Source organism: Metopolophium dirhodum, chromosome 9, assembly GCF_019925205.1.
Source record: "Metopolophium dirhodum isolate CAU chromosome 9, ASM1992520v1, whole genome shotgun sequence".
NCBI lineage: Eukaryota > Metazoa > Arthropoda > Insecta > Hemiptera > Aphididae > Metopolophium > Metopolophium dirhodum.
In genome coordinates, this window is record NC_083568.1 from 5336072 (window position 1) to 5352225 (window position 16154).

Sequence of the window (16154 nt, forward strand, 5' to 3'; positions counted from 1 at the left end):
ATATTAAATGGTTTTTTTTAATTATTTAATTTTTCTGTAAAATTATGATTTTAGTTTCTTTATATTAATTTTAATATTTAGACTAACATTATATTTAATTTATAATGCAATTAAATAATTTAAATTTATTATTAGTATTTATATTCTATGATAAATTGAATTCATTGACTACTGTCACAAATACCAAAACACCACTGACATCTGCTGACAAGTATTAAGTTTCTTGTTTCTTCTATTTAAAAGGTATGAATAGTATTTGAAAATCTATGAAAATGTATATTTGTATTTCAAATATGGTTTATTGAGCGGTTTAAGATACTATACACCTATTATCAATATTGTAGAAGAGAAGTTAATCTATGCCTGTATTAAAGTCAATTTTCCATATTTTAAATTATAAAAATAAAATATCACAAGTTTTAGAGCTGAATATTGGATATTAATACTAAAATATCGAAAATCGACTCCTATACAATCCTAGATAAATTTCTTTTCAGTTTGGGTGTTTATACTGTAATATATATTACTCAGTAAGCTAAATTATTTGAAATATGAAACTAAGTTTCAGTGTTTCACTAAAATTCACATTTATAATTAGTGTGTAAATTGTTGCTTTACGTGCGTGCGAGTGCGTTTCACTATTTATTTTATACTCTTTAGGGCCAGTTCTACCGTCCACGGTTAAACTTCGGTTACGCTTAACCAGCTGATAACAGATATTTAACCAGGCAAATTCGGCGGATTAACTTAAATCGGAGAAGGTACAACTGGCCCTTAGTCATTCACACTAATGATCCTTATGCCTGCATTTACACGACCTGTATGCAGACAAATAGAAAATTGCCTATGCTGAACTCCTTAGAAACGGTCGGTATTAAACCCTGAGTACTGAAACATCATATCAGTTTACTGAAAAAAAACCTTATTTCAAAATTTTTCAATTAGCTTGGTAAGTTGTTTAACTAAACTACACCTTGTCTGTGGTGATATTTTCTTTATTTCAAGATGAAACTGATGATTCTATAAGCAATTTACCACAATTATATTACAAGTAACAAGTACAATGTGATCTACAATAAAAAATAATGCAAACATGATTACATATTAATTATTAGTAATAATATAAACATTTTTATTTAGTTCTCCAATATAATAATAATCTTAATCATTTTCAATCTGGTGTAATTACACAATTTTGGGTAAACTACATTTCTGTAAACATAACATTATAGTAAACATATTTCATACTATTTCCTGAACTTGATTCCAGAAATTCTGGATCAGAATTCAAAGTTAATAATTATTTGAAGTGATTTATAGTTAATAAACCACGCAGGATATAATACATAAGTAATATAAATTAAAACAAGTTTTATTTGGTTTTTTTTTTATATTTGTATAAAAAATATTGTCATAATCAAAAAAAAAAAAATTTAAATCACATTTTTTTTTAAAATAAATAACATTAAATTGTTCACTATAGCGTACATAATAATAAAAATAAGGAAAATAAATTTGGAAAGCATTTATTTATTATTTGGTATAGAATTGTAGAATACAGGTATTGCATCTAAAATATAGAAAGGTCTGTTAAGAAAATTATAAATATATGTATATTTGCAGTGGTACATCAAAAAGAACTTAAAATTTTTGTAACCAGTTTTTGATACCAAAACATAAATAGGATTATGCACTGTATACCAATAAATTTATATTACTCTATTATTGGTACAATATTTCAACAATTCACCAAAATAAAATTGGTATAAAAACAGAATAATATACAGTTCCCACAAGCTACAAGGAAAACACAACAAATGAGGAAACCCTGGATCATTCTGTGTATTAGATTTTATTTAATAAACAATTAAGAGCTAAACATTTTTTTTATGTAAGTAAAGCCTGAACTTTGTTAACAATTTTGAATTTTGTATGATTCTGACATTTACTTTGGAATGAATATATTAAACTAATTCTGTTAAAGAATACTTTTTTTCCCTATTTGTGGAATTAAAAAATGCTGTTATTGAAATACCACCATTAACATACTATATTGTTTGCAACAAACACATATTTATTTTGTGATAATCATTAATTTTAAGACACTTCAGTAAAAAAAACCTAGATTTTAAATTAAAAATTAAATTAACTTTACACGTTTGCATCACATACCACCGGTCCTTTCTTGGTATATTTCAATAACATCATCGTTTATCATGCCCAATGATTTAGGGGTATCTTCGTCAGTGATTCTATGACCATCAAACACAAAACGCAACTCGCCCACCTGAAAACCCAGCTTGCTGCAGTACGAGCGTTTCAGGCGAACCAAGGCTGTGGCGGCTTTTACACGGAAGTGCACCTCATTGGTCATGTCACTAGTGATGACACGCAAGCGGATGTACTCGTCATTGGCCGCAGTCTTGTCTTCGGCCACCTCCAGGGCACCGGCATTTGGATTGGCCACAGACGTGCTTTGGCCTTGATGGTCATCATCAGCGACTCCGGTTGTGGAGCTGCCAGCTTCGTTTGTCGTCTCCGAGGTAGACGGTTCTGTATTTGGCGTTTCTTCGTCGCTCATTATTCTCTAAAAGTCCCCCAACAAAGACACGTTATTATTCGTCATTCCACAACGACATACGGCCGCACCTAATGCCTATAGTGCCCATAGTCATATAAACTATAACACACTAATTTCAATTTAGTTTATAGGTATTATACGCACGTGTTCCTCGAAAATTAGTCCTTTTAATACTCACCGCTAAGGTTTCGATGACGTTCCTCCGAACTCGGGTGTTGTCGTCGTCTCTGCGTAACACCCTGCGACTGCCGACCGGACAGATTGAGCCGTAATGCTATTTGCAGCCCGACAATTCGTTTAGCGCGACGTCGAACAGGCGATAATCTACATACGTCGACTATACTCAGTTCTACAAGAGAGTTCTATTTCTACTACACAAGTGACAACTGACAAGTTAACAACTTAAACGAATGCCATTCACTCACGGAATAGATATTAAATGCATTCACTATTCGGTATTGGCGTAATAACGGTAACAACACATGGTATTATAGTTTACCTGATAAGTGTTGAATTTTATATTATTATCAAAGTAAAAGATGGCTGACATCAATGTCAACAAACATTATTTTTTGTTGTCGGTTTTGTTATTCAATCGATATGACATAATACTTTAACACGGCAGGGAGATTAAAAACATCGCGATGCAATGATTTTATTTAAGTCGTGTACAATTATGGACAAACGAAACAAGTATGAAACATATCGTAAATCGTTATGTTGTGTTGTACTTATATACAAATTAAAATAGTTACAAATTTACAACAAAAATATTTCAGCTTCCAATTTCCGCGTCCCCAGAGACGACCACAGTAAATAATAATATGTTGACTCGTATATTTTTCAACATATTCTAATGATATGTAACCGTGGTTAAAATCGCTTCAACTGTGTAGTTATGGTTTTATACCTTGGTATAGTGTCCGCTGACATTATGGTTACCATGGTAACGTCCTTACGAGCCCATTAGTTTTGCGCGGAAATTTTTCGTTCAATTTTTGATTTGAATTACGGAATAGTTCACCTTCTGAATGATTTCAGGGCAGATTGCAATCAATGTGAAATTGTGCACTGTAAAGGGGAGATTTGACTGCATTTTAGAGGTGGCTTAACTGCTTAAGTCTTTCTTTAAAAAATAATAAGTGGGGGGTGGGGGGGGCTTTGAAAAATGTTCAATATTTTTTTTTTGTGGGGTGGGATAAGCTATTTTCCCCCAAATGTAAACTTACATATATATATATATTACTATTGTAATAGTATACAACTTATATTGTATAATGTATGTGTTTTGTAACTATTCAATTTATGACTTATAAAAATATATAATCTAACTTTAACTACTTTTTATATTATACAGAGTACAGACCTTTAAACGTTACCCATCTAATCAGTATAATTTAGGATAATTAATAAATTAACAATGGTCATATTGTAGTTGATACCCATTGACCATATTATATGTCCATACATATTATATAATATAAGGTAAGTTATATACGTCATAAATCATAATATCTTTCCATTTTCAGCTTATCGGCCCATTAAGTGCCATTGCTGCCATCACAAAAACTCTCCATTTAAAGTGCATCATAATATACAACTATGATACTATGATACTAATGAATAACCACATATGGGTATATAAAAATATATATGTATAGTACCTAATACTACCTATAATCTATATACTTATCAGTTATCTGAAGTATGTAAATAAATTCGAGAAGATTAATCTACAAAAGATTGATCAGTTGTACATACTACATTGTACATTGTAATGTATATTTTATCTTCTCGTTTCTTGAATTATTATTAAATATATTTAGTATGTGATGTGATGTGATGTGATTTGTAGGTAATTGTCATTGGACTATTGTGAAGTTCACGAGTGTGATAAAGGTTTAATAAATTCTTTTTCGGAATATTTTTATTTTTTCATAAGCTTGTATTATATTATTATTATATAGTAATATAGTACACTGTATACAATACTGTTAAACTAATATATAGACATATAAAGTTAGACAATCATAGTACTTTAAGTTGACATATCACACATTCAAAATATATTGGACACAAGCTTAAATTAATTGATTGTGCCTAGCACAGATCTATATATAAACCAGGTAAGTAAGTACCTATACGGCTATACATATTATAGTATTATTAATGCATATTATACAATATAATACACATAATACATGTATATAGTATATTAAGTACCTATCGTATTATATATTATAATATAAGTAGGTAGGTAGGAATATCATACATTATTCAATCATTGTAGATTTCAATATTTGTATCTAATTCACAGACTTCTATACACTACTCAGTACTCGTATATTACTAAAACGTTTATATATTATTATATAGTTCATTAGTACCTACTATATAAAGTATAGAAGCGCTTGTGTGACACTAATACACTATGACTGTGTACTTAAAATATGGTCTATACTCTATATTCTACAATAAAGATGATACTAAACAAAAATAATGATAACCTGCAGATAGGGTGTGACCGAGACGTGGGAGGGGCAACAGGCTTGAGCAGTAGCAGGTGTGTTACATAATATTCTTTATTGTGATATTATATTTTTAAAAACAAAAATTGATGCATACAAAAACCGAACACGCCATGTCGACATATTCACAAAACAAATTGTCAGCGTTTGTCTTAAACTCCTACACAGGAGTTTGAGAGGTCCCACGCAGCATAAAAATATTTCCTAAGTATGGTAAAAATATTTTCAGGAAAATAATATATAGTTGTCAAAATATTTAAAAAAGTTGAGTAAATAATTAGAACATTTTTTACTAGTAATCTTTGGCCAAGAAGTTCATATTTTTGAAAATATTTTATAAAAAACATTTACAAAACATTTTAACCATAATATATTTTCAAAAAACATTTTTACGGAAACTTTATAAAAACATTAAGTCGACATTCTTTATGCAATCATATGGTACAAAATATTATTCAATATTCAAGCACTTAAAAATATTCACAAAATATTATCATTTCTCAAATGCTGTATATGGGGTGCGGCGTATCATATAGGCACATATTTTTATTTACATTATTAAAGTTTGTAGAATCGTAGATACGCGTAACCGTGACGCACCGATGGCTAACAAGGTGGTCGGTGGATCAATAAAAATATATCTATACTATAACCACTGATTATGAATACTTTTATTAAAATCCTACTTATTCCTACCGTTATATTATCTCGAATATCGTTTATAGTTATGTAGGTCACTATTACAGTTGCTTTTTCTGTTATAATTAGTTATTGCTTAAATTAATAATGATATACCTAATAAATTATATAGCATAAATATACTAATAGTTGGTACCTATTACATACCTAATATATCTTACTGGGCACTGGCCACGTCTTATTCCCCAGTCATCGCTATATATCTGTGTATGCTACATTTTTAATAGAACAATAAAATTCTTGAACTGCAGTTTATTGTGGTTAATTTGTATATACCAAGTTCATAGTTATAGTTTAATTCAAAGACTATTATAATATAGTAAAAACATTTTAATACATTCAGGTGGTCGTATTTATAATTTAACGCCAACTGTCAATAGTATGTATAGGACATGTAACATGCATTATAAATATTATTAATAAAAATAATACCTACAATATTAATTTTTACGTATTTCAATATTTAATTCTTGGATAAAAATTTATTTAGTTAGTTTTACTATAATAACACGTAAGTAAGAACCTACTTAAAGTATTTATAAGTTATATGTAAGCACAAGTACATTTGTAAAAAATACAAAAATGATTTATCCAAGGACAAATATTTTTCAGTCAAAATTGATTATAGCCTTTAGGTATAACACAATGGCTAATGAAAATTCAAAAGCAGATGAAAAATACTTGTTGAAAAATGGCCGAGTCTTACTAAAAGAAATGTTTGACGGGTTAGCTTACACTTATCCAGTATTTGATGTATATCCAGAGAGTAGAATAGTTGGATTAAAATTGGTTAGTCTTTATCATATAACATATTTATTATAACTTTATTGCTATATATTTGCTATACAAATTGAATAAAAATATTTAATATTTTTAGAAATCAGAAAAACGTGTTTGTTTACTTGGTGGCGGTGGATCTGGACATGAACCATATCCATTTGGTAAGTATAAAGTATACCCTAACGGCCTATAACCCAACATATACTATTATAATGGAAACCAATATACCTATTGGCTATTTGTTAAATTCCTAAATTATTATTAGAATGTTATAATTTTATTAAAAGTAGTAAATATCAGATATGAAACGGTTTTAACTACGATTCTATTACCTACCTGTACATTTTAATATTTAATATTATAAAATATATGCCTATATGCCGTGACACCGTGTGTCCAATCGTCCATTGGATCATCGCAATCTCCCGCAGACAGAATTCTAAAATATGTATAGTGTACTGCAGAGTAATGTACTGAGCAATGTAGGTACCTAAATGAGTTATAGAGTGTATCTACCCAGTTTTCACGGATACACGGTAGGTATAACGTTATTTTATATTCATTTATTATTTTTGTTTTTATATCTGTACGGTAGGTATTGATAAAGAATAAAAATATTAATCATTTCATCATGATAAAAAGTAGGTATATAAAGTATTAATGTTTTAAAATGTCACCAATTAGTTTTTGAACATAAAATCCTAAGGTACGATAAAAGATTCTGAGCGAAAACAGTCTATATAGTATTGGATATTTCTGGATATTACAAAAGTAACTAAAATCGTAAAAGATTATAGCTAGGTATATTTATATGGTTTTTAGATTTCATGGTTACAGTATGAACTATACTTATGAGAAACATTATTTAAACTTGTAAATGCTTAGCTATACAAATTGTATGTTTTATAATTTTTTAACCAGGTACAATATGCATAATTTGCTTATTATTATTATTTTGACGATTGTTTAAACGATTATAAAAAAATATTGGGACTATGTATAGATTTTTTCGATATTTTTTAAATGGTGTATAAAAATATTAAATAGTTATAAGGAACCTTACAAAGTTTCTGACAGAGCGTACAATTTTTTATCGACAATAATTTAAAAAAAACCTAATAAAAATCAAAATTTCCCATTACACCTATAAATTATATAGGTCAGTCAAAATATTTTAAAAATTATATGGCGTATGCCGTAAAGCAAATGCTAATATAAACATTCAGTGAAAATTTAAATTATCTTCTATTTTTTGTTTATTTGTTTTTGAATTACCAGCTACAACAAAATAAAAAATCATTTGATGAGAAATCGTTAATTTAAGGGTGAATTTCCAACGTCGAACTTAAAGCAACCATAAACAATGTGATTGAATTCCCGGTAAACTTTTTAAAAATAGATTTTTAACCTGTACATTTATTGAAAAATGTGTGATTCATATAACTATAGGTGTATATAATATTAGGTATATCATATTTGAAAGTAACTCGTTCTTTGAATATACAGCATTTTCCATTTAATTATATAATATGCAGGTGATTCTGTAACCATAATTAACTCATTATTTAAAAAGTAATAATGTTTTTGAAAAAAAAAATTTCACATGATTTCTGGTCATTAAAAAACAACATACCTATTTAAAAAATATATATATATATATATTAAAATATTGTTTATTCTTATGATTTTTTAATTTTTGCCTTTTTGAATAACAACATACAGTTTTAATTTCATATTTTCATATTCTAAAGCAAAATATTTGTTTGAGTATTTCGATATCGGCGTACATAAAAATCGAATTTTGGACAAGTAGTTTTTGAGTTATAATAAGTTTATTTAAAGTTAAGATTAGCGGAATATATCAGCTGTATAATCTGCTTTCAAAGGTGAAATTATGACTTTACTATATATTGTCATTCAAAAAAGTAAAACATTTTAAGGATAAAAAATATTTTTTTCTAAATACGTTGTTTTGCAACGACTTGAAACCGCATGTAAAAAAAAATACTTTCAAAAACATTAATATTTTTTGAAATAATGAGTGTCTTACGTTAAATGAATCACCCGGTAGGTACCTATAGATGCATATCTATAGATAGATATTTTTATAAGCTTATACAGAAAGATCGAATTTATAATTTTCAATAATCTATACGTCAAGAACGATTTACCGACGCGTTGTTTATAGACAAGGCATTATAACAAGTTATTATAGTATACATTATAGTATTATACATTACGATAATAATTATTAATTATAAATTTATAAATTATAAATATTAAATAGTCAAGTAGGTATATCAAAAAAGGTACCTACATTATTTTAACATTTTACTTTAAGGGAAATATCTTAATTTAATCAAAGTTTAAGTAATAAAGCTCTACCTATAAATATTATGTTTGGACGTGTGGTTTTTTCATACCTATCACCTTTTTCAATAGAAATAATAAGTGTGTGTGATTTTTGGATGGAAGTGTGGTTTTGAAATTTAACTTATAGCCTTATTATAATAGTTTCTAACTTATGAACCTATTTATTTATATTTTATATTGTGTTTACAGGATATATTGGTGATGGGATGTTATCTGCGTCCGTTAGTGGTTATGTGTTTACTTGTTGTTCATCACTGAATATTTACCAGGCAATCAAGTATTTAAATAATTATAACTGTTAGTACCTACAATATTATTGTTATTTTGGATTCTTCAATGTTCTTTTTTCGTGTATTTATGCAAAAATGTAAAGTGTTTTAATGTACTATACTTATAGGTAATGGAGGAGTTTTACTTATTGTGGCGAATTATACTGGTGACGTATTTAACTTTGGATTGGCCTGTGAAAAAGCGAAAAAAATCGACAACATTAATGTGAATTTTTTAGATATTGTTGATTGCTTAAGAATAGAACCTTATTTATATATAAAAAATAACCATGTTTTTAATTTCAGGTGGCCGAGTTAATAGTGAGTGATGATTGTTCAAGGCCAGGAGGAAAAGTAGGCAAAAGAGGCATGTGTGGTTTATTGTATGTTATAAAGGTAATTTATATGATTTTTAAAATAATATTTTGTATTACCCAATGTAATTTTATAATTGGTACATGCCACACAGTTTGTCACTTGGTACCTACCACACTGTTCAACCACTCCGTAGTAGGTATACCTATAATTGCCTGAATGCTGAATACCTGATTGTAAATTACAATTTATTACTTACCTAACTCTTAAGGTTGAGTAGGTATACATAATATGTTGTTTAGCCAATAGCCATGGTTTAAATTGACACAGAGTACAAATATATAACTGAACTTACAAGTTATACTTGTTAAGTCTTGGGTGTTCAGTGAAATAAAACAAATTTTTATTTTATTCAGTTCTAATTTTAAGGGGGTTTGATACTGTGATTTTCTGTTTTTGTCGAGCACACGCACGACATAGTATTTTAGACGTGTTTTTTGCCAAACATTCCAATTAATCTATTGAAGTGATAAAATTTCTGAAAACAGATCTGAATTTGTCACCAAGTCTACTTGAAATCGACTTTCTCATATTTTTGATTTTTTGATTTTAACTTCTCCAAAAATTGAAATACCAGAATTTTTAAATACTCTATTTGAATATGAAATTTTTAAGAATTTGGGGGATAATATTAAAAATGTGGGAAAGTCGATTTTAAGTAGACTTGACGACAAATTCAAATCTGTTTTCAGAATTCTTATCGCTTCATTAGATCAATTGGTATGTTTGACAAAGAACCCGTCTAAAATCCTAGGTCACGCGCGTGTTGGACAAAAACAGAAAATCACGGTATCGAATAACCCTTAAGGCTTAAATCATTTTTGTTCTAAATAATATTTTATAATTTTATGTAGCTTCTCATAACCAATACTTGGATTTTTAAGTTCAAAACAATTTTATCATAATAATATTCTCTAAAAAACATAGAAATATTCTCCTAAAGGTACTCTCATAGAAATTGGAAAAATACATTTTTCCGCAAAATAATCAATGAACATCAACATAATATAGGTACAATTTTAATTTTTTTTTTAATTTAGTAATTTATTGTTCAATCTGTAAAGTGTAAAGTATTATTTTTACAATAAGCACAAGTGATTTTGTGAATTTATAAGGAATATAAGAAAAAATAGAATAAAATTAATTTAATTAAATTTACCTCATTTCATACAGGGTGAAGTGTCTACCAGGGGCGTATACAAAGGGAGGAGGGAGGGGTCAGACCCTCCCCAAATTGGCTTTTTATTACTTTAGTAAAAAGTTTTGAAAGGGTGGGGGATTTTCCAATTTTCCCCTCCCTATAGATATTATGTAATTTTTTTTTTGATCCCCCCTTTCAGAAATCATGTCTACGCCACTGACACAGGCCATCCATTGATGAAACTTCATAAATATAAAAAAAAAAATATACAAATTGTTATTATTATTATAGGATGAAAATGAAATACAAATAATGAATAGATATATTGAGATACACAAATAGTCAATAGAACATAAATTCATAAAAACTTTTTCCTATAAACCCTGCATTGAACAAATATTGTTCAAATTTTTTACTCTTACAAGTTACAATATATGCTCATTGTTTAGTAATATTGATATGTAAGATTCTCAAAATCCAGACCATGTTCATATTATTTTTTAGTATAGGTAATAGGTATATTATAGTATTAATTTATTTTCATTTAATAATCTATACCTAATCTATACAATCAACTCTTGTCATTGATGTTGAATTAATTTTAAGGTACCTATTTGAATTATATATTGTTAAACTAAATATTAAAAATATTACTCATTAGATATTTGAAAAATGTACTTTAAATAGTACTTTAAAAATAATTAAAAATATAATAATTATATGTATATTTACTTATCGTTGTTAGATATTAGGTGTGTTGGCTAAACGAGGTAGTAGTATTGAAGATTTATTGTCCCTGGGTAAAAATATCAATGAAAAGCTGGCTTCACTTGGAATAAGCGCAACTTCATGTAATATTCCGGGTGAAGAACCATCATTTTTACTACAAAAAGGAGAATTTGAATTTGGAGTCGGATTACACGGAGAAGCAGGGACTTCAAGAGTTAAAGTATAATCAAATACATATCATAATAAAAATAATATATATTATATTATACAAAAGTATAACATAGTATATATTATATTATACAAAAGTATAACTAACTAACAAATAAGAAATAATTAATAACAAGGCAATAGCCAATAATAATACTACCCATATATTGCATACAGGCCCAGATTAAAACAAAATATTACTCTTGGCAAGTTTAGTTCTTTAATAATTGATTAAATACATTTTTTTAAGCTTATGCACTGTCAAAATAATTTATGATGTCATACATATTAAGTGACTAGAAGTTTTGCAGTTTTGCTTCAATATTTAATGAAACTATCACATTTAAACAGTCTTATTTCATTGATTTTGTTTTATAGTTTTTAGCCCTTTTTAGTTTTTATTATAGTAAAAGTGTTCACCAGTTTAATTTTCTATATGCATAGTCTATTAGTCTAGCATAGATATTTATTCTAAATATTCATTCAAAATTAGGAAAAACTTTTTCTACATTTTCATCCTTAGTATATGATGTTAAAATATAAATTATTTAACATCATGCTGAAGAGATTTGATTTTCCAGTTTTTCTTATGAAATAATATATACATTAATTCAGCGGTTCCCAAAGTGTGCGCCACAGTGCCCTGGTGTCTTTACATGGGCGCTGTGCTGCCGTACAATTTTATATTCTATATTAAAAATACATTTGAAAACCTAACGATTGCAGTGACGGAAACGATTACGATTATGTAAATAAAAATGTATAAACTATGTATAATTTAAATTAAATAAATATTTTCGTAATCCCCGTTAAAATGTTTAGTGGTTTTTGTTTAATTTTTTATGATTAGTCATGTTATGATTTGGGGAAGGACACGCTGAGAAATCCTTGGTTCAAATAGGGCGCCGCAAGCCAAAAAAGGGAACCCCTTTGCATCAATTCTATAGTAACTTAAAACCTTCAATGTCCCATGGACATTTTTGTCTTTAGATTCTAGATCTAATAAATTTTTTTTTACATCATAAACACTAATTCTCTTTTTTTAAAGTAGGGATATTCACATATTTTTCTATTACATTCTAGGAAAATATTTAATTTAACATGTAAAATGTAACTAAACGTTACTTACGGCCTGATGCATATTCAAACTTCACTTAGGTACCAATGTCTTGTTATATGATTAGTTGTTAGTTAATTAACTTATATATAATTTATCAAACTAAAAATAATGAATATAATTATAGGCATGTGATGTGAAAGATTTGATTCGTTTAGCAGTAGATAAGATATGTAGCACCCTAGGTTTGAAAGAACTCAGTGTAATTTGTTTGATCGTGAATAATCTTGGATTAGTTTCACACATAGAATTAGGTGCATTGGCTAAATACGCTAAAGAATATTTTGGTATGTATACAATAATATATTGTTTTTGTAACTATTATTTATGAAATTATCTGCATCTTTTACTTTTAACTAAAATATAATAATTAATATGGTATACTTATTAGTTGATAACATTGGTATGAATGAGATAAATATGTTGTGGTCCTTTAATCTTTTCTTGAATATAGGCGTGTAACACTATAAATAATAATTTTAACAACAATTTATAGATGAACTTAAAATAGACGTTAGCCGTATGTTTGTGGGAACATTTATCGTGTCTCTAAATATGTATGGATTTCAATTAAGCGTTATTGATGTAAGTGACAATCAAGAATGGATTAATTATATAGATGAAGAAACATCAGCTTTTGCTTGGCCGGGAAATCATATGAGCATAAAACCAATCGAAAAACAGAAATCTGAAAATATAAAAATTCCAAAAATTGACGATATAGATCCTAAAGTAAATATTAAGTAGTAACTAAGTTTAATAATCAAATAATTATGTACGAATTAAAGCTTAAACCTAAATAGATAAAAAAAGATATAATTTTTCTGTTAAGTAGGTATATAATGTTTAAAATAAAAACTGAATACAGACTTATTTAGATAAGTAATAATTATGTAATAATTCACCTTGGCGTAGGCCTGTGGTTATGTATTAAACTATTATATTTACTCTTTAGTATTTAAAGTATAAATACAACCAGAAAAGAGCTCGTTCTATTATAATATATACAAACTAAGTTTTAAATTTGAAGAACTCTTAAAAACAAATTATATTTGACTTTAAAATGTTTCAGAAACTGTCTTTGAAGTTAATTCATATAATAAAACAAAAATAATTTTTGTAATGAATAAATAATGAAATTTACATTTTTTCTTTTAAGTTTCAATATTCAAAAAATTATAATTTTATATTTTATAAAAATATTGTCATTTATTTTGCTATAATACAATACTTATGTACTTTATGTTCAATAATTTCCGTTATAATTATTAGTAACTAACAAAATCAGAATTTATTTAATATTTTTTTATTTATTAATTTAAATTTTATGTAATAATAGGAAATTTAATACTCATATTACTTATTTACTTATATTAGTAAAGTCAGCATACACAAACTCAATTTAAAAATAAATGGATTATATGTTTGGTGCTAAGATTTATAAAGATATATTTATGTTTTATAATTAATGTATTTAGTTAGGGATATGTATATCAGAAAAAGGAAGTTTAATATTAAAAAGTATATTGAAACAAATTGGAGAAGATCTTTTAAAAAATGTTGATGTCTTAAACAGACTGGATCAGGAAATCGGAGATGGCGACAATGGTTCAACTATTTCGCGGTTTGCTTCAGGTAAATTACTACAAATATTAATTTTTTTAAATCTTTAAAATAAAAATTGAATTATAATTTAGACTTGCTTACCAATCTAAACGACCTTCCATTAAACTACCCAGCCAGTGTTTTGTATTCTTTGGCATTCATCTGTGAAGACAAGATGGGTGGTGCATCTGGAGCTCTTTATAGTTTGTTGTTGACTGGAGCTGCTGGACATTTAGCTTCAATGAACTATTTAGACTGGACCGGAGCGTTAAAGAATGCACTAGATACATCTATGAAATATTCAAGCGCAAGAAAAGGAGATAAAACCATGGTGCCTATTACATTTAAATATAAATTTATTATGTTGTTTGTACGTCGCACCTATAACTGTCTCATATAAGAGTGACTTCAAACCTTGACCAATTTTCATCAGGTTTGGACGTACCACAGTATCACATCTATTCAGTGGTCGGGAGTAGCGTGCTAATTGTAGCGACGCTACTTTAATAGATGTGATTAACTTAGCGTCATTACAATACACCTAATTTAGTGATATACTTTAGAGCAACCCTAATTTTCAGTTAGCGTAGATTACCATTATTTTATCGCTATTTGGTGATAGTTAAAATAGTATGATAACTATTATATTTTTTTATTTATATAATATAATGATGAGAATATAAATTAATTTTTCGGGTTTAATCCATGATTAACTCGCATTGTTAAAACCCGTCCAGTGACCAAATGTTAAATCAGTACATCAGTAATTTTCAATTAGGACATTTAAAAAAAAAGTAGCAATAGCAATAGCAAGCTATATTTTTTGGGAGAGTAGCTGTAGCGTTAGCGTGCTACAAAAAACTAGTAGCGTCCCGACCACTGCACCTATTGATAAATTGGTTTTTGTCAACTCTCGTTGTCAGTTTTCGTTTCCAACCATCAGCTGAGGCCAAAAAATTGCTTTAAATATGCTTATACTAGAAAAATGCAAGGTAAGCGATTGTTGATATAATAAAGTATAGCTCTCGAGAGCGTGAGACTCGGTGAACATAGGTCACACCCATTGTAGCCACCATGTGTAGCAGCCCGCCAACTGAGGATACTCTTATATGAGGCAGAGTATGAAGTATTTATTTTAATTTACTGGTATAATTTTTCAGTTTGATCCAATAATTGCGATACATCAAGTATTTCAAGAATATGGAAACTTAAATGCTAGAGACTATGTAGCAGTTTTAGAAAAAGCATTACACCGAGTACATGATGTTTGCAATGATGTAAAACAAATGAAAGCAGAGTTAGTTTGAAAAAAATATGTTTTAAGTTTTTGTGTACCTAAATGATATAAATTTAATATTATTGTTAATGTTATAGATTTGGTAAAGCTTCTTATGTAGAAAGTGTTACCTCTGTTGGTAAAATGGATGCTGGAGCTTATGGTGTAGCTTTATGGTTTAACGCCGTATATACCGCTTATATGGATACATCAAAATAAATATTATTTCATAATGATTATCAGTTTGAGTAGTTTTTGTTATATATTTTATAAGGTTTTTTACCAATATTATATTTTAATGTATAAAAAATGATATTTAAGTAAAATAAAATAAAATAATGCACATATTTAAAAGTCGGTACATTTATAATATGTAAAAACCAATTTACAATAAATAATAAAAATGCAAGAATTAATTGAACTTATTGATTTTATTTTTATTTGATGAGTATAATTAATTAAATTTATTAATAT

At 27.7% G+C, this 16154-nt stretch overlaps 2 protein-coding genes across 4 annotated transcripts; one reads left to right on the forward strand and one right to left on the reverse strand.

Moving 5' to 3' along the window:
- Positions 1-1356: 1356 nt before the first annotated feature.
- Positions 1357-3388, reverse strand: LOC132952002 (small ubiquitin-related modifier-like). The gene is made up of 2 exons (XM_061024106.1): positions 2760-3388; positions 1357-2587 (listed from the first exon to the last, which is right to left on the reverse strand). The coding sequence occupies exon 2, from the start codon at positions 2579-2581 to the stop codon at positions 2165-2167; it is 417 nt and encodes a 138-aa protein (XP_060880089.1). The 5' UTR covers positions 2582-2587; positions 2760-3388; the 3' UTR covers positions 1357-2164.
- A 935-nt stretch (positions 3389-4323) lies between these two features.
- LOC132952166 (PTS-dependent dihydroxyacetone kinase 1, dihydroxyacetone-binding subunit DhaK-like) lies at positions 4324-16101 on the forward strand. Of its 3 annotated transcripts, none has more exons than XM_061024354.1 (13): positions 4324-4707; positions 6421-6597; positions 6686-6749; positions 9151-9258; positions 9359-9456; positions 9537-9626; positions 11492-11695; positions 12927-13086; positions 13296-13531; positions 14278-14434; positions 14497-14735; positions 15565-15701; positions 15779-16101. In XM_061024354.1, exons 2-13 carry the CDS (start codon positions 6454-6456, stop codon positions 15897-15899), a joined length of 1758 nt encoding a protein of 585 aa, XP_060880337.1. In that variant the 5' UTR covers positions 4324-4707; positions 6421-6453; the 3' UTR covers positions 15900-16101. The 3 variants fall into 3 exon arrangements, with proteins under 3 accessions (XP_060880337.1, XP_060880339.1, XP_060880338.1); XM_061024356.1 differs by having other exon boundaries at positions 6437-6597; XM_061024355.1 differs by lacking the exon at positions 4324-4707 and adding an exon at positions 5951-6319.
- Positions 16102-16154: the final 53 nt, after the last annotated feature.